The 18,616-nt window shown below is 35.7% G+C and overlaps 1 protein-coding gene across 3 annotated transcripts; it reads left to right on the top strand.

Moving 5' to 3' along the window:
• Positions 1 to 3,109: 3,109 nt before the first annotated feature.
• On the top strand, positions 3,110 to 5,996 carry LOC131621279 (probable protein kinase At2g41970). Of its 3 annotated transcripts, none has more exons than XM_058892349.1 (9): positions 3,110 to 3,264; positions 3,468 to 3,550; positions 3,867 to 4,002; positions 4,145 to 4,398; positions 4,487 to 4,613; positions 4,762 to 5,035; positions 5,326 to 5,458; positions 5,550 to 5,636; positions 5,712 to 5,996. In XM_058892349.1, exons 3-9 carry the CDS (start codon positions 3,894 to 3,896, stop codon positions 5,835 to 5,837), a joined length of 1,110 nt encoding a protein of 369 aa, XP_058748332.1. In that variant the 5' UTR covers positions 3,110 to 3,264; positions 3,468 to 3,550; positions 3,867 to 3,893; the 3' UTR covers positions 5,838 to 5,996. The 3 variants fall into 3 exon arrangements, with proteins under 3 accessions (XP_058748332.1, XP_058748331.1, XP_058748333.1); XM_058892348.1 differs by having other exon boundaries at positions 3,862 to 4,002; XM_058892350.1 differs by lacking the exon at positions 3,468 to 3,550 and having other exon boundaries at positions 3,122 to 3,264; positions 3,862 to 4,002.
• Positions 5,997 to 18,616: the final 12,620 nt, after the last annotated feature.

The raw sequence follows: 18,616 nt of genomic DNA, 5'->3' as shown, positions 1-18,616 counted from the left end.
TGTTCTAACAATCTCCCCCTTTTTGATGATGACAAAACCATGTATTTTGTTGAACAATTTTACAAGGTAATCTCATAAAAACATATCAGAGTTAGTTAGAGAAAACCCCCCTTGAGTCAGATAAGGGATATATAGCCTTGGTTGAACTTATCAGAGTCTGATTTTAGTAGAAACATTCGCTAATTAGAGCTTCATATATTAGAGCGCGTAGAGCTTCATATATCATAGCACATTGTTTCGAGTTGTTCCTCAAAACTTTAGTGAATCAAATCATGTAATATCAGAGCATGGTTTATCATATCTTATCTTATCTAAATTTCTGACATTTAGAAGTTTTCTCATCTATATCATGATTTAATTCATTCATTAGAATTAGTGTTCCTGAACGTTGATTTAAATCTCTTTTCACAATAATATTGAAAAAATATTAGCAGTGAGATTTTTCATAGAATTAGATATGAATCAAAATCATCATTTCCCCCCTTTTTTGCATAATAAAAAAGTTAAGAAATTTTAATTGATTAAGCACAAAATTTCTGAAAGAAAATGAGAGAAAAACAAATAAATAAATATTTCATTAATAAAGGAAGAGAGTACAAAAATAACACAGAAGGACGAAAAATGATAAAACAAACAGAACAACCATCATGTGAACAATTGATTTCTAAAGGTTTCACATCTTTCATCCACGAGGGCAGTATCTGGACCAACCCTAAGCCTTCAAACTATTCAAACCAAACTAGACTTATAAATCAGTTCAGATGAAACTATCCCATATGGTATGAAAGACTTGTTTTTTCTTCTAGAGATCATTATAGAGTCCACCAAGTGATTGAAGATAGTTTGAGGAAGTTTAATTGGAACTCGATTGAGAAGACAAAAATCAAGAGTTTGTCATTGTGATACATAAAATCCTTGTTAACATCTCTGGGTTTCAGGTTGGTTAACATAAGAAGAAACCAATCTATGGCATGTGGCAATTTTTTTGTTAGATTGATAGGTTCATAATTAGATGTAGTGTCATAGATGGTCATGAGTTTCTCAGCAGGAGTGTACATAAGATAGGTTTGTTATATAGTAACACCCGTTTGAGCGCACCCAATGGCTTTAAAAATAGAAGAGGGAGTGATGATGAATGGGAAACCAAAGATACTTGATTGTATGTAACTATTATCACTGCTAACAAACACATACCTCCAAAAGGCTTGCATAAGGTTTGGATAGATGGGTTCTCTAAGCAAGGCGATATAGCTGGTCCATCCTTGAACATGAATATTAAGAAAGAAGTAATTGTTTGAACTAATTAGATTTGAACACTTTTCATTAATGACTTCCAAAAGATCATCATCTCCACAGAAGGTTTTTGATGGCATGATGAAAGAAGAAGGAAAGTTAAAGAGTTAAGAAACAAGAGACCGAGGAAGGATGAAGAATGAAAGTGAATCAAAGAGTACAAATATATAGGAGTGGAGAAAACGTAAATGACAATATAAATGATCTTGTCACGTAACAGATCACCCTTGAGACTCTCAAAATAGTTAAGACAGAACTTGGAACGAGATAGAATAAAAAGAAACCATCATTACCAAGACAATTAATTGTCAGGGAAATAAATGCAATGAGACAAAAGAAACAAGAAAGTGGAAGGTCGTGCTTAACCAGATTTAATCTCAATTAAAGCTTGTCTCAGCAATTCCATAAATAAACATGATAGGGTAGAAACATAAAGATTTTAACTATTATCAAAATCTTTTCCCACTGCTCGAGGTTTTTTTTCCAAATAATGTGTTATGATATATGACATAAGTCTAGATCAAATCCATTTATTTGAAGAACCATGAGTTATTGTTCTCGAAGTCACGAATACCAACAGGTTTCTAACTAGAGATATTTCTGACTAAGACATCTTCTACCTTGTAGAAGTATCTTTGACAAAATAACAAGCTTGCATAAGATCAAAATCTTATTTTTCTCATAAGCATATAACACATAAAAGAGATTCATTCTGGACAAAATTACATTTTCAGATGTTTCAGAATGAATAGAAATCTATCTTCAGCTAAGGGTTTTGTGAATATGTCATCAGCCCATTGATGGTCTGTATTTATACATTTTAAAATAAGAGTCTCTTTCTGAACATAATCTCTAATAAAATGATGTTTGATTTCTATGTGTTTAGCTCTTGAGTGTAAAATAGGATTCTTACTTAAGCAAATAGTAGCAGTATTATCAAAAAAGATAAGAATGTTACTCTTGTATATCTGAAAATCTTCAAGTTGACTCTTCATCTAAAGCATCTAAGTACTGCACATTGATGCTGATATATTTATACTGCTTTAGCAGTAGATAATGCAATAGTTGATTGTCTTTTGCTTGATCATGAGATGAGATTTTCACCCAGAAACTTACGGTTTTCAGAAGTGCTTTTGCGTTCAATTCTATCTCCTGCATAGTCTGCGTCACAGAAACCTAATAGCTTGTATTATAATGTTTTCTTATACATCAAGTCAAGGTTAGTTGTTTCTTTCAGATATCTTAGGATTCTCTTAATAGCTGTTAAGTGAGTTTCCCTTGGATCTGATTGAAAACGTGCACACATACATACACTGAATAAAATATCTGGACGAGAAGCAATCAAATACAAAAGAGAGTCTATCATACCACGATAGAGCTTCTGGAAAAGCTTTGTGCTTACCTCTTCTTTTTAAAAAAATATTATTTTAATTAAAAATACTGTTCATCGTATAAATACGGTGAACAGTGTATACGATGTATGTATTAGGCGTAAAAAAAAGTGTACACATAACAATGCTTTTTTATATATATATATATATATATATATATATATATATATATATATATATATATATATATATATATATATATATATATCCCGGGCTGATAAGTAGGGGATAGAAATATAAGAAACATTTAAGAAAAGAAAATTCACAAACACATTGAATATAAAAAACTACATGAAAATAGTAATATGCGAAGTACGTGCATCGTGGTGGCACGTACACAACCCTTGGAAGGTCAAGGTTAGAGCAGCACTAGCTTTAACTTATATGATAAAAACACAACCGATTTTCCCGGGAAACGCATAAACATGCACCTTTTGTCCAAAACTTGATTATTTTCATTTGGAAGAAGTTAGAACAACAACACCTTTTTGTTCTTCTTCTTCCCCTTTCCAATTCTAATTCCAATTCATTTCATTTTCTTATCCATTCATTCATTCTTGCATTCACAAACAGGTCACAGGTAATCAATCACTATATCATATCCTTGGTTTATATTTTTTTCTTTCTATATCGATCCTTTTTATTTTCCTTGTAGGTTTCCATATCCTACAAATGTTTTGTTCTTGGTTGCATGTGATTTGTCTAGAATGCAATTTCTCCATCTTTTACATTTTTTTTTTCATATAGCAAATGAAAATTGATAAGTTTTTCTTTGTAAATTAGGACTTTTTGTGCTGTCAAATTCTCTCTGAGAAAGATTAAGGTTCAAAAAACTACTTATTGTTCTCGAAGCTCTCATATAAGAGGTAATAAATACTTGTGAAGCACGGACATTAGAAATACGACAATGACACGTCGACATCAATAATAACTTGAAAAAATGAATAAGAAAACATTTTTTAGAGGTGTCTGTGCTATAAAGATAGATACACTGAACTTTTAAGATTTTCGATGGAAATGTAACAATATATTTTTTAGTTCTTTAGCTCGGTTGTTACAACATCTTCACGTCATTTTCTACATTTTCCTAATACAAACTTTATGGTAAATTTTTTTAGTCTTGCAACATTTTCGAGTTATTAATCGAATATTGTTTAATTTTAATGCGTTTGTTTAGGGTAGTGTGATTCAACTAGACAACTTTGAGCTATGTTGTGCTGTGGAGGTGCAGAAGAGGATTTTAACGGTTTAGCTGCAAACCATTATAGTGCAGCAGCTATTGGGGCTAACGCATACGGTGCTGGTGGTGGTGGAGGAGGTAATTCATCGCATTTGTGATCTTTGATATCATAGATAATAATCGCGATCAAAATGCCTTGTACTATACTAGGATAATCGCGATCAAATATCGGCTGCGAACCTTCTTTTGATGTGAAGTAATTTACTATCTTTGAATGCAGGTGGTGATAGAGGAGAGCCAAGGAGCAATATTGTGAAGAGTGGTGGTCCTCAAAAAGCATTAGAAATTGAGATACCTGAATTTAAGTTGAACGAGTTAAAGCGGTTAACAGAGAACTTTGGAACAAAAGCACTCATTGGGGAAGGTTCCTATGGGAGGGTTTTCCGTGCAAAGATGAGCGACGGTGTTGAGGCTGCAATCAAAAAGTTGGATACTAGTTCTACACCGGAAGTTGACTCCGATTTTGAATCACAGGTAGTTTTTTCTTATATTTGAGATTGGTAATTTATCGACGAAATGTTTAGTCTAGGTGGTTTGGATTCTCACCGTCTGAATTATACAGTTAGCAATTGTTTCGAGATTGAAGAATGAACATTTTGTCGCGTTGATGGGATATTGTCTCGAGGCGAATAACAGAATTTTGGTTTATGAATATGCAAGTCTTGGTTCTTTGCACGACACATTACACGGTATGCTTAACGATATAACTAACTTCTGATATTTAGAGACATAGCTAGTATTAAGAAAATAGATTCGTGCCAAATTTTGAGCTTGTGCGGTAGCCCGCTTTGCTTGTTCTCAAAAACAGTCCTGACTACTACGGTTTTGTTGTTGCAGGAAGGAAAGGAGTTCAAGGGGCAGAACCTGGTCCAGTTTTAAATTGGAACGAGAGAGTAAAAATTGCGTTTGGTGCAGCAAAAGGACTTGAGTTTCTTCATGAGAAAGTTCAACCTTCAATAGTTCATAGAGATGTTAGATCCAGCAATGTCTTGTTATTCAATGATTATGAGGCTAAGGTTGCAGATTTCAACTTGACAAATCAGTCTTCCGACACCGCAGCCCGGCTACATTCAACAAGAGTTTTGGGAACATTTGGCTATCATGCTCCAGAGTATGTATTCTCGAACTCTACCTCACTCTTAATTTGTTAGTAGACATAGTCATGCAATCTCGGCCATCAGATTGAGATCAGACAAACTATGTTTCAACATATGTAACCAACTTTAAAATTTAATCTCGAAATGTAAGTTTTCTAATCGAGATCAAATGACCAAGATTGCGTGATACCATTTGTGTCAGATTTAACAATTTGCACATGCTATGACACAACAAAATTGCTATGTGACAACATTTTGTACGAAATAGTTTAATGGTTATCGAAATGATTACTTTCGTTTTCAGGTATGCCATGACAGGACAAATAACCCAAAAAAGCGATGTATACAGTTTCGGCGTTGTGCTTTTAGAACTCTTGACAGGAAGAAAGCCAGTGGATCATACAATGCCTAAAGGGCAACAAAGTCTTGTAACTTGGGTATGTCCTTTCAAACATTCTCATGTGGTTTAACTCTCTTTTGGACTAAGTTTTCATTATTGTATACTCTTGTTTTCTGATATTACTATAGGCAACTCCAAGACTAAGTGAAGACAAAGTGAAACAATGTGTCGATCCTAAACTAAACAACGAGTATCCGCCAAAAGCAATCGCTAAGGTTCGTTTCTTTATTTCTCTTCGATTTATCATCGACGAGAGTGTTTTGTAATTGGTGTTTGATGTGGATGTGTAGTTGGCAGCAGTTGCAGCACTTTGTGTTCAGTATGAAGCAGATTTCAGGCCAAACATGACAATTGTTGTTAAAGCTCTTCAGCCACTTCTCAATTCGAAACCGGCTGGACCTAACACTAATGCTTGACATAGTGACCAAGTTTTTGTGGAATTAATTTGTAACACAATGAATTTGTTCCTAATTTTTTTGTTCTAGATATTGTACTAAACCAAGTTGATTCAGGATTCTTGATCTACTGTTTAACTGGAAAAATATTGTGTGCATAATGTATGAAGTAGATCATAATTTTTGTATTTAAGAAATGAAAAAGTCAAAGGTATATAATATAAGCAAAAGAGAAATCAAATTTGTTAGATAAATCTTTAGTATGGATAAATCTTTAGTTTGTAACATGTTATCTACCATTAATTAAGTTTAACACGTGAGTTTCGCTTATAAGCAAATTTTGCTTAGATTATTGAATAATGAATAAAAAAAAGCCAAATTTACTTATAATTTGTTACACATTGTAATTGTAAGTTGTAATAAACAACATTTTATACTTAACCATTAATGTGTATGTAACATTAATGAATGAGCTATCACAAATCCCATACATGATGATTGTAGTCATGATACATTAGGGGGTGGCAAAACGGTCCGGCCTATTGAGCATGTCTGTTTTGTCCACACTTTTGTGCGGGGCGGGTCAAAGTTTTAGGCCCTCACGCTGTAGTGTGACCGACCCGCTCCGTCCCGTTTTTTATGCGGACTTTTGCGGACACTAAAATTAACATAAATTTTATACTTTTAGGCTTAAAAAGTACGGTGAATGCGGGCTTAGTCCGCCCCGCCCTCATTTTTTTGCGAGGCAAACCAAAGTTTTAGGCCCGCACCCTCTACTATGACCGTCCCGCCCCATTTTCTTGCGAGTTTTTGCGGGGCGGACATGCCCGTTTGCCACCCCTATGATGCATAGTCCATTTCATCCTAATAATGTCCACTTGTGAACTTCTAGGATAGAAATAAAAAAGAACTTTCATGCCCTAAAACACTTACTTCATAACCATTATTCTACTTTAACAAACTTGTGCATTCACATCTATATTCATTTGTTTATATAATATATTTATTGTAAATAAAAAATTAGAAAAGAAAAAAATATATTTAGATCAATAATAAACAAATTTATTAGATCATAAATATTTTAGTCATAAATATCATTTTTCATATATAAAAATATTTATATCAATAATTGATTTTTTGGTTAAATATATAAAACTTCCGTGTAATGTAGGCGAGATTTGATTAGGCGAGATTTGATTTAGCCCTCTGTAAAAGAATTTTTTTATTCCCCCTCATTATATCAAGATTCCATGTTATGGCCCCCGTGCGCACTATTTCAACCAAGATTCCTTTTCTGTTCCAGCGTGGCTGTTTAAATGGATTATTTTATTTTAAATAATCATTCTAAAATAAACATCGATTTAACAGCATACGCAGGTTTCATGGGTGGGCTAGATCACTTGACTTGTTTTACAATCCTACGAAATAATATATAAGAAAATTCATTATTTTTACCAAACAAACAAGTGCATGCATACAATGCATTTCTATACGCGATTGTCTCCTCACACAAACCCATGAACCAATGCATGCAATTTCACTAAACTTTTCAACGTCCTATGTGCACGTCTTGCCTATTTTCAACCCGTTCATCTGGAGCTCTTTACTTTAGTGAAATAGCTTTAATGGAGTAAAAAAATGGGAGCTAATATTCTTGTTGCGGTTGTAACAGGAGTAGCCACCATGATGATGTTCCACAAATTGGAAAGTAATATTCACGTCCATTTCAAATACTTCTCCTTTCCTTTACATTTAAAGCTTCAAAACAATGGTAACCTCGTTCTCGAAACGGTTAAAGAAAATAAGATAACATAATAGAACAATTACAATTTTTCACCAAAACAAGGGATGCTGAGGCGAGGAGTTGGTTCAATGACGGTGCAGATTCTGGAAGTGCAAAAGCTGTTAAAAAATAATTTCATTCAAATAGTTCGACGCTAAATCGTGAACGAAATCACTTTCCTTATAAGTATTTCAAGCACTCTCTATATTGTCTTAGAGTTGGAACGCAAGAATATCCAGGATAATTCAGCCAATTATTGAGTTTGCGTAAGACCGGCGAAAACTCGAATGTCGCTGTAACGCGGTGGGAGAACTGACTTTTAGAAATGTTGCGGATAGCAAGAGGCGCCACCGACTTTTATTTTATTCAATTTAAAGAAAGGCTAAAAAAACAGAAAAAGACCTTTAAAAAAGATTTTGAGTTCGGGGGGTAAGTTATACAAATGGAAGGTTTAAAGCACACTTTCTATCCATGGTTATCCATGGGCTCTTAATTGCTTAGCTCACTTGTTTGTTTGAATTGTTTGAAAAGTGTCGTGTGTGAATAGTAAAAACTTCGTTAAGCACTTTAGCTTGTAAATAAGCGTAGCCTTGTTTTGAAAGTATTTGAAAAGAGAGGTGTGAAAAGTAATTTGAAAGTTTGAATGTGAGCAAGCAAATGAGAACTACCTACCCTAAGTTTGTCTTTCATGTTCTTTAAGTCTTTCGGGTGAAAGGGTCTATCCATACCATAAGAGGGCATGCAGGAAGTCTTTCATTGGATTTGAAAGGGTCATCGGGAGTATCGTTCGCCATAAGATTGTCCCTACCATAAAGAGGGCAGGTAGTCTAAGGGAAGGATATAATAGTCATTTAGGCAACAGTAAGGATACCTTAGCATTCGAAGGGACTATCACCATTTAATCGAGGGACGAGATCATATTTATCGTAGGCAACTCGAAAGGACTATGATCTTTTATCGGAGGGACATGGTGATTTTGAATCGAAGGCAGCAAGCTAAGGTATCCCTATATCCGAGGGACTTGACTATTTTTTTTTATGGAAAAGGCAGCAGGCAACAAGGCAACGAAAGAGGTTACCCTAAAGGTGTGTGTGCACCAATCATGTGATTTAATTCGATTATATTTATCTTGTAAAATTACTCATTCTAGATCCAATTCATGGTTTGCACTCCCTAATTTACTAACCACGCAATAAATATTGTGCAGGAATTAAAGTGCGGAAAATTAAAAGTCCTAAGCTATTACAGTTTTAGGGATGGGGGATTTACAATAAACACTTGTAGGGGGTATGCGGAAAATAAAGACAGAAATTAAGGAACTATTATTAATTCAAAAAAATATTTAAATAGCTTGAATCGTCGTCGAACCTTCGATCAAGCCTGAGAATCAAGAATGAAAAAAAGATTAGTATATGAAGGATCTATTCATCATATTCTCGATTAATCAATTAAATCCTAAAAAATTAACTTTGATGTTTTAAATTAATTATTTAATAGAAAAAAAACACATGCAAAACAATTAATTTTTAAATGTTAAAAAAACAATTTCCGATTAAAAACAAGTTTTCGATTAAAAATTAATAATTAAAATAAAACATTACTTAGTTAATATAATTTTTAGAAAAAAATAATAAACAATAGTTAGTAAAAGAAATAGCTTTTAGAAAAGGAATTTATGTAATTAAATATAAAACAAAATTAGAAAACTTAGCTCTGGATTCTGTGAGGACGTCCTTATGAAATCCATGGTATGCCTGCGCTTCCAATGGCGTCAGATCTGCATCCATGGTGATCCGGCGGTTGGGATTGGAAGGTGCATGATAGGCGTTCGTTGGTGAGGCGCACTGAATCAAGAACGTATGCATAACAAATAAAATATCAAAATAAATGTCCTGCGTGAGTATCGAACCCAGGTTTCACATATTACAAATCCTCACGCCATGCCACTTGAACTGTGTCAATTTGCTATTAACAATGCCAATAACAAAATTAATATACAAAAAAGAAAAAGCTGGTGGAAAAGTTCAAAAGATGTTACGCGTGGGTCCCATAAGTTGTACGAAGGACCAATAGGAGAGAGAGATAGGACATTTGAAAGGTTGACCGGCCAATGAGAAGCAACACACGTGGGAGAGAGATATTGAGACTATTGATTGGCCAGTAGAATGAAAACGCGTCACGTGGGAGAGTGAGTCAGCTTCGTCTCCTTCCTTCATATTACCTGCGGAATTTGTTAGGAATTTTCCTGCAGAATTACTTGCGGAAAATCCTTCGAATTTCCTGCAATTTTGAAAACACAAAAACGCGCCAGATAAAAACATGAGGGGGACCTTAACCCCCTAAATCAAGGTCTCTGAGTCCATTGGTGTAATCTTTTTGGCCATTAGACGCCTGTAGGTAGGAGCACGAACGCAAACATGAGTTTGCCCTAACAATGTCATAAGCTTGTTTCTGCGTGGAAACTCATGAATAAAGGTTCAAGGACACCCTAAGTAATCTCCTGAACTCATACCAAACGTTAGCTTGCATTGAAATAAACTATCACATGAGATATAAAAAGTCAAGATATGCATGAAGAAGATGAATTTGATATGGAGAGTATAGCCTTTATGGAAGCTTAGTAACGATGCATACCTGCTCTATATTACCTTAGGAAGGAGTTAGGATGATTGTTTGTTCCTGAAAGTGGCTGGAATACGAAATCTAGATTTGCACTTTTTCTTAAATTTTTGGTGACCTTGAAACCCTAATGCTCTCTTCAACTTTCGTTTCTTTTTTAAGATTGGTGAGTGTTCTCCTTATATAGAGGAATGGAATTAGGTCAAAATATTTTTGAGAGAATCACATAAAATCATGTGGTTTTATGGTGAGAAATTTTATTGAAAATTTGCTATTTTTGTATCAATTTTAATCCAATCTTTTTCAACCCTCTTGTCACGAAATTTGCATCATATTTGGCCCTCTTGATTGCTTAGAATTGACTAAAAATCAAATCTTTCATTAAAACTAATTTTCCATATTTTATAATGATTTATTTGCATTTAAATGAATTAAAATTCAAATAAACCAAATAAATATTGTAAAAATAAACTAATTAGTTTAAGGACGTTCATAAATCCTATGGACATGTTTGGGACCCATGTTTTAGGCCCATTAGTCCAAAAACACAAAATTATGCAATTAAGGTTTTGTATTTTTCTTGAAAATCGACCAACTTCTGAGCCTCGTATCTCCTTCAATTTTTATCATATGACCATGTTCTAGGACTTTTTGAAAAGTCAAAGATGTCTTCTATAATCCACTTTAGAACATATTTTTCATTTGGAGATTTTATCTTGATGATATGGCTCCTGACAAAAAACAGCCTTTTGGCGATCTTCTAGAAGGACCTGTAATGCATTGGCTCATATCTCTTATGCGGAAGCATTTCTTGACCTTGGGCCCAACATCAAAGTTGTAGAGATTCAAATTTCCTTGAGAATGAGCTTTGGTTGGGGAATATCTGATGAAGTATGAGAGAGATATGATCACTCAAAGTTGGGTTGACTTTTCTCCTAAAACCCTAATTTAGAAACTTGGATTTTTGTTTATTTTGGAGCTTTCCTTGATGAATCATGATCAACCCTTGATCAAATGATGAATGTAACTTCAAAATTTTGATGTTGACCATAAATCAGGAATTTTGACAGTGATTTGACCATAGTTTGACTTTTAGGTCAACAAGTCAATTATTGATCATTTGAGCCATTAACTGAGCAATCTTGTGAATCAGGGCTTGATACTTGGTATGAGGACGCTGATCGCGACTTTACGTGTCTATAAATCTGATAACTGCAAGTGCACAGTCGTGTCGTGTAGTTTTAAAAGATATCGAATCCACAGGGACTATGAATCGATCTACCGTTATCTAAGGTTACTATGTAAAGCTAGGGCTACTAAAATTTTGATTGTTTCTAAGGGAAAGTGAGTGAAAAATTAAGAATATAATAAAAGACAGATATCAGTATGTATTTCGTTTAACTTAAGGTGATCCGAAGGTCTATTGGCTTTTGCATAATTTAATTAAAAATCTTTACTAATTCAATTGATTAAAAATCCTCGTCTCAAACTTTCGCTCTATTGATTTAGATTACTATCCTAATCCTAATGTACGCTTTCGCCATCCCATTAGATTTTAGAAAAGCTTTTTGGAAACAACGTAATTAATAAAATGCCCGTTTTATGAAGTTGTTATCTATTTAAATCTCCTAATCTCAAACTTTCGCTCTGTTGACTCGGAACATGCTAATATCCCTAACGTACGCTTTCGCCATCCCGTCGGGTGTAAAAACAATTTTTGAAAATAAATAAGTCCTAATTAGTTTTAATACGCTTTCGCCATCCTTAAAACTAATGTCCTATGTCTACTATCCAGTTAAAGATCTCAAACTTTCGCTCTGTTGATTTTAACCTTTGACCGTCTTAACCCCTCAAACTTTCGCTCTATTGGTTTTAAGACTTGCTAATTAAATTAGACATACAGACCAAAAACAAGTGATAGTTAATAAAACATAGTTAAGCAAATTTATTTCGGATCCCTACGGTTAACTTACTTTACATACCGATATCATAATAATTTAGCCAGACATATTAATATGGTTAAACATGCATAAATCGATTCGGTTCATAATAATAGGCATAATAAATGGCATACAATATATCATGCAATAATAATATAAATTAAAGCAGTAAATAAAAACCTGAATTAAATAAATGGTAATTGAATCTTCGAGTACTGAACTTCCACCACAGGTTGGCTGGATCGTTCTTCGGAATTTAAACAGACAGAAAAAAATAAACAAGGAAATAAAGCGATAAATCTAACGTAAGGCTAGATCTATAAAAAGTTCACAACAATTTCCAGTGTAGAAATCGTTGTGAGAAAATAAGTGTTTGAATGTAAGCAGAATAAAGAAATACGGTTCGCGGTACAATTTCGGCAGCACTTCGTTGGCAGGAAATCGGACTCTTTGAAAGTGAGGTAGCAGGTCCTATTTATAGGAGAGGTTTTGCTGTGACGTTGCGTGAAAAGTGGGGATTTTTGCAGACTGGGTGTGGAGACGTGCGTCTCCGTTTCTTCAGGAGGACTGGATGCAGGACTTGAGACGTGCATCTCAAGTGGAGAAAATCCAGGAGCAGTTGGAGACGGGCGTCTCCTCTTGGTGACGTGGCAGAAGAACGTTGGAGACGTGCGTCTCCACTTGCTGGGAAGGTTTGGGCCACGCGCCTTTGGTTCCATGGTGGGCTGGACTGTCTCTTTTGGGCCTTTTGGGTCCTAATTGCACCCCTCTTTCACTTTAGCACTCCTTTTTCACTTTAGCACTCCTTTTTCATCTTTTAGGCATAAATATTGGTCATTTAAGCTCCATTTTCTTTCCTTTTCGCAAATAGTCGTAATTAGAGTGTGGAACCTGAAACAAAGCAAATACTCGCGTAATATCATAATAAATTAACATAATAAATGGAAAATGCTATAAATATCTATGGATTTCAAGCTAAATATACGATATAAAATCGTGTTATCAGATGCTTTGAATAATATGAGATGCTATGAAGTCCACTTGGGGCATTAGAAATTCAAATTCCTTGATCAAATCAGAAACCCTAATTTTGGGTCTTGTTGCTTAAGAGAGAGTAAGTGTGTCCGAATCTTGCATTGTCTTGAGTAATTGAGAGTCAAGTGAGTCAAAATATATTGGAATATGATGGGCAAATTTTGGGGTATGACAGTAGCGAAGAGTGTCTGGAATTTTAGTGAAGATGATAGGCTTATCAGATATACATTTTTTGTTATTAATTTCTAAATTAAGAATGAGGTTTTTAAAGGCCACTTTAGTATTGTTTCATAAGGTAGAGACCCTTGGCAAAACAATTTCTTTTTCCAAAAGTTACAATGCTTGGCCTACTCCAACATTTACCAAGAGTTGCATGTTTTCATTCCGCCACACTTCATAAAATGTTGCCTATTTCTGATTCAAACAACAAACAGCCTATTGCAACAATTCACGAAGTGTTGCCTATTTTCATATTCAAAATACAAACTTCACATAGATATTTTCTTGTCATTTTAGAACACACCCATGGTGATTAAATATTATTAATTATTAATAATTTCCAACAATTCCTTAGTTGTTCAAATAATGACAAGATCGATTCCAGAAAAAAGGAAACAAAGAATGTTAATACAGTTAGGTATCTTTCGATTTAAAACTTAACCTTAGTAAGGACAACGCAAAGTCTAATCGGAATGTTAGTTAGCAATGCTTTTAAACTATTAATCCATGTGAATCAGGGCTTGAAACTTGGTATGAGGATGCTTTGAATAATATGAGATGCTATGAAGTCCACTTGGGGCATTAGAAATTCAAATTCCTTGATCAAATCAGAAACCCTAATTTTGGGTCTTGTTGCTTAAGAGAGAGTAAGTGTGTCAGAATCTTGCACTGTCTTGAGTAATTGAGAGTCAAGTGAGTCAAAATATCTTGTAATATGATGGGAAAATTTTGGGGTATGACAGCTGCCCCTGTTCAATCTTCTTAAATCGGAAGAGGTAGATTGGCACGTGTGCCAATCGTGATCTGAAGGTAGAAGAGGATTGAACACTAGAATACCAAGAAATTTGCCCTTGCCGAGGTAGGGACCTTTGCCGGAGAAGGGCTTAAAGATGCCATCCGATATTGATAATATGAAAGTCAGAATGAGTCGTGCATTAGACTACATCTGAGCTTGAAGTATTGAGAAGTGTTTGTTGGAGATGGGATTAAAGATGCCATCTGTATGTTGACAGAAAGTTATCTGAGATGGGCTTACAGATGCCATCCAGTTGTTGGTTGAATGTTATCGATGATGGGCTTAAAGATGCCATCCCGCTCTTGATAAACAGAATAAGTCATGCACTAGACTGTATCGGAGGTGATGATGAGTGTCAGGCTGAATCTTTGGGTAGATTATATCTGCCTTTATCTTTGAGAGTCGACCGTGTCAGAACCGTTCGTGGTAAATGAATTAGATCTTAGAAAGCTGATCGTGTCTTCATCGTTCGTGATGATAGAATTAGATCTTTGAAAATCGACCGTGTCAGCACCGTTCGTAGTAGCTGAATTAGATCTTGGAAGGATGATCGTGTCTTCACCGTTCGTGGTGATAGAATTAAATCTTTTGAAAATCGATCGTGTCAGCACCGTTTGTAGTAGTTGAATGAGATCTTGAATTGTTTTCGATTACTGCCAGGAGACTGATGTAGATACCATTGCCAGGGGACTAATATGATAAAGACCGACTGATCACTGCCAGGGGACTAACATGATGAGAAGGATTTGTGAGATGGGCTTAAAGATGCCATCTAAAAGAGATAAGTGTCAGACGTCAAAATATGCACCTGATAGGAAGTTTCAGAATGTCCAGGATTCGAGCTTCCGGAATGTATATCTGATAAGAATGTTTCAGAAGTCTGGGGGTCAAGCTTCCAGAATGTGCATCTGATTGGAATTTTCAGAATGTTCGGGGTTCGAGCTTCCGGAATGTGTATCTGATTGGAACGTTTCAGAAGTCTGGGGGTCACGCTTCCAGAATGTTCATCTGATTGGAATTTTCAGAATATCTGGGGTTCGAGCTTCCGGAATGTATATATGATTGGAATGTTTCAGAAGTCTGGGGGTCATGCTTCCAGAATGTTCATCTGATTGGAATTTTCAGAATGTCCGGGGTTCGAGCTTCCGGAATGTATATCTGATAAGAATGTTTCAGAAGTCTGGGGGTCAAGCTTCCAGAATGTGCATCTGATTGGAATTTTCAGAATGTCCGGGGTTCGAGCTTCTGGAATGTGTATCTGATTGGAATGTTTCAGAAGTCTGGGGGTCACGCTTCCAGAATGTTCATCTGATTGGATTTTTCAGAATGTCCGGGGTTCGAGCTTCCAGAATGTATATCTGATGTAGGTGTCTTCAGAATTTCTGGAGGGATATGCTTTACAGAATTTATATCTGACAGAGATTGATTTATTGATGATATTCGTCCGCTTGGGAACTTACCTGAAAAACAAAGTTAACAGCATGCAATGCCATGATGCATGGTATGTATTTATGTAATGATTGATTATGAATGATGTATGTATGCAACGTGTTGTCAATGATGATAGTAGATCGTAGAATAGTCTGGCGGGGAAAAATAAATCCCTGAATGTTATGGAGAATACAAAGTACAAGTATTCTGTTTTAGTAAGAACTCCCGCTTCATGCTCGAGGATACTCAGTTGGGGATTATGATTTCTGCTTGGGGATGAGAGCCATTTGAGTGATTGATCTCGATGTACCCTGATTGGGGATAAGAGAGATGAATATAATATCCGATGTTGCATCTGACTCAACTCAATTGTGAGTGCCAACCTTTATGATGATTATATAACTTCTCGAGGACTACTCTGTGGGGATATGCCCCTGTGAAGATGGCGCTGTGGGGAGGCGTGGATGCCTTGAACATTTCCCCCAGTATTATACTAACTGTCATTCCTGGACTTGTATTGATTGGGATGAGTATCGATCGAAGTGTCGAACATGCCTTGCATAGCTTTGCCCCAGCTAGTAGGGACTTTGAAGAGATTCACCTTGTGAGGAACTTTTGAGATATATACTATGGGTGATGCCCCTAGTACTCATAGACTTGGGAAATGCCCCTGATTGTTCGATGCTCGTGAGAGATTCTTTGAACCTTGACTTGATTGCCCCAGATTGATTGGATAAAACATGTCATGCCCCTCGTATTCATTAACTTTTAATCAGCTGAGTTAGTTATAAGAGATGTTGCTGCTAGAATAGTTTCGTCTATCGGGATGACTTTTAGTCATTAGTCGTACCTTGTGCAAATTCTTTCTGGTGCTAACATTTGAAATTATGTAGCAAAATATGTTTAATAATGAATGCATGAGATGCAGTGCATATGTCTGTCTTGATTTTTTTGAAAAACATTAAAACAGAAGATGTAAAAGCATGATGTTTATAAAACGTGACATTTGTAAAAACGGAATATCAACTCAGCATTTGTGGTAAACCTTAAGGAGTCGGGATACCCTTTGGGTAACAGTATGCTTTCAAACTAACCATGCTTCAGTTAGGACTTTCAAGGGTTGTAACGTGGCTTGGTTCACGGTTTAAGAAACAAAGGGTAATGGCTCAAAGTTTATTTATACCCATCCCAATCTTCGTGATGTTCTTTGATCCTATGCTCAGTTAACTTTGCATTTAAGTTCTAGCAGGTCTTGAAGCCGTAACATTGACATTTGATGATGATTAAGGTATTGGAAGTTTATTTGGATAGGCAGTCATCCGTTTTTTTGTAATTATTTTTCTTTTTTCGAGGATTTGTAGTGACCTCTTTTTTGAATTTGTTGTCCCTAACTTTTGCCTGAACTGTTTATTTTGAGATTACAGTCAGCGGGATGATCCGATTTTTGATAAGTCTCCTTCATAGGTTTTGACTTAACATTCTTCTCTTTTTGGTGGATATTGACTGCATGACTTACTGGTTGCGGGAACTCATCATTATTTGTGTAAATAATGACTAGCATGACTGAGTTAACTGAGTAACTACCCTGCCCCAGGTTATAATCAAGGTTTTAATCTGTACGAGAAAGAAAACTTCTACTTCTTAGGCTCAAAGGGGTTGACGAGGGATTAACATCCTTATATCTCCACTGTTTAGGAATTGAAACAATGCCTGTACATCGTCAACATAGTCCGTTCAAAAGTATACTGTATGAGGTTGCAGTATTGTTTTCGTCATCCTCCGTCAAAAGCCTTGCAGCTTAGCAGGAGTTGAATAACACAAAACATATGCAAAGTAAAGACACAATTTAAAATGAGTGATATCGAAATAATTTATTCAAGACAAACATATGCAATGCATTAATGATGATTATTAAAATAGATAATGTCTATCATGAGTCAAATGTTTAAACAAACAGAAAAGAAATTGCAAATGAAAGTAAATCTAATGATCTAAAAGTTCGTCCGTTTAGCCATCCACAGCATTAGCAATCTTGTTGTGATTGGGCATGGGAGCAGTGATCACGTTAGAGGTTGCAGGAGGGTCGAACTTGATTTCCCCAGCATCGATCATGTCTTGAATCTTATTCTTCAATGTCCAGCAACTGTCAGTGTCATGTCCAGGACTATTGGAGTGATATGCACACCTCGCGTTGGGATTATAGCGAGGGGAGGAAGTGTTGGGATTTGGATGAGGAGCTATTTGTGTAAGTAGCTCTGCTTTCAACAAGTGTTGCAGCGCTTTAGTCAAAGACATGTTGATCTTTGTGAATTGTCTTTTGGATGCGCCTTGTTTATGTTGGTTGTCTTGTTGTTGTATCGATGCTTGATTAGAGACCAGGATTGCCCCAACAATGTCGGATTCATTCCTCCCATTGTACGACTTTTTTGTGACACTAAAAGTTGAAGTCACTAGAATCTTTCCACTTCGGATTCCACTTTCAACACGTTCCCCAATCAGTATGAGGTCGGTAAAACCAAATGAAGAGCTTCCAATTAGATGGCTGTAGAAAGGACCAGTTAGTGTACTCATGAACATATCAACCAATTCTCTGTCAGCTAATGGAGGTTGCACTCTTCTAGCCAGGTCTCTCCATTTTTGAGCATATTCCTTGAAACTTTCTTTTGGACCCATAGACATGCTTTGTAGTTGCATGCAAGTCAGCGCGGGGTCAGCATTGTATTGGTATTGCTTATAGAAAGAAGTTGCCAAATCTTCCCATGTATGAATGTTGGCACCATCCAATTGATAGTACCACTCTAGTTGAGTTCTAGATAAACTCTCTTGAAAAAAGTGGATCCATAGCATCTTGTCAGCAGTATGAGGCTGAATCTTCCTTACATAGGACTTTAAGTGCAGTTTAGGACAGGAGACTCTATCATACTTAGCAAAGGTCGGAGTCTTGAATTTTGGAGGAATGACAACCCCTGAGATGAGT

This window comes from Vicia villosa, linkage group LG1, assembly GCF_029867415.1.
Source record: "Vicia villosa cultivar HV-30 ecotype Madison, WI linkage group LG1, Vvil1.0, whole genome shotgun sequence".
Taxonomy (NCBI): Eukaryota; Viridiplantae; Streptophyta; class Magnoliopsida; order Fabales; family Fabaceae; genus Vicia; species Vicia villosa.
The sequence above is the reverse complement of the archived record's forward strand: the minus strand, read 5'-3'. Positions and strand labels throughout refer to the sequence as shown.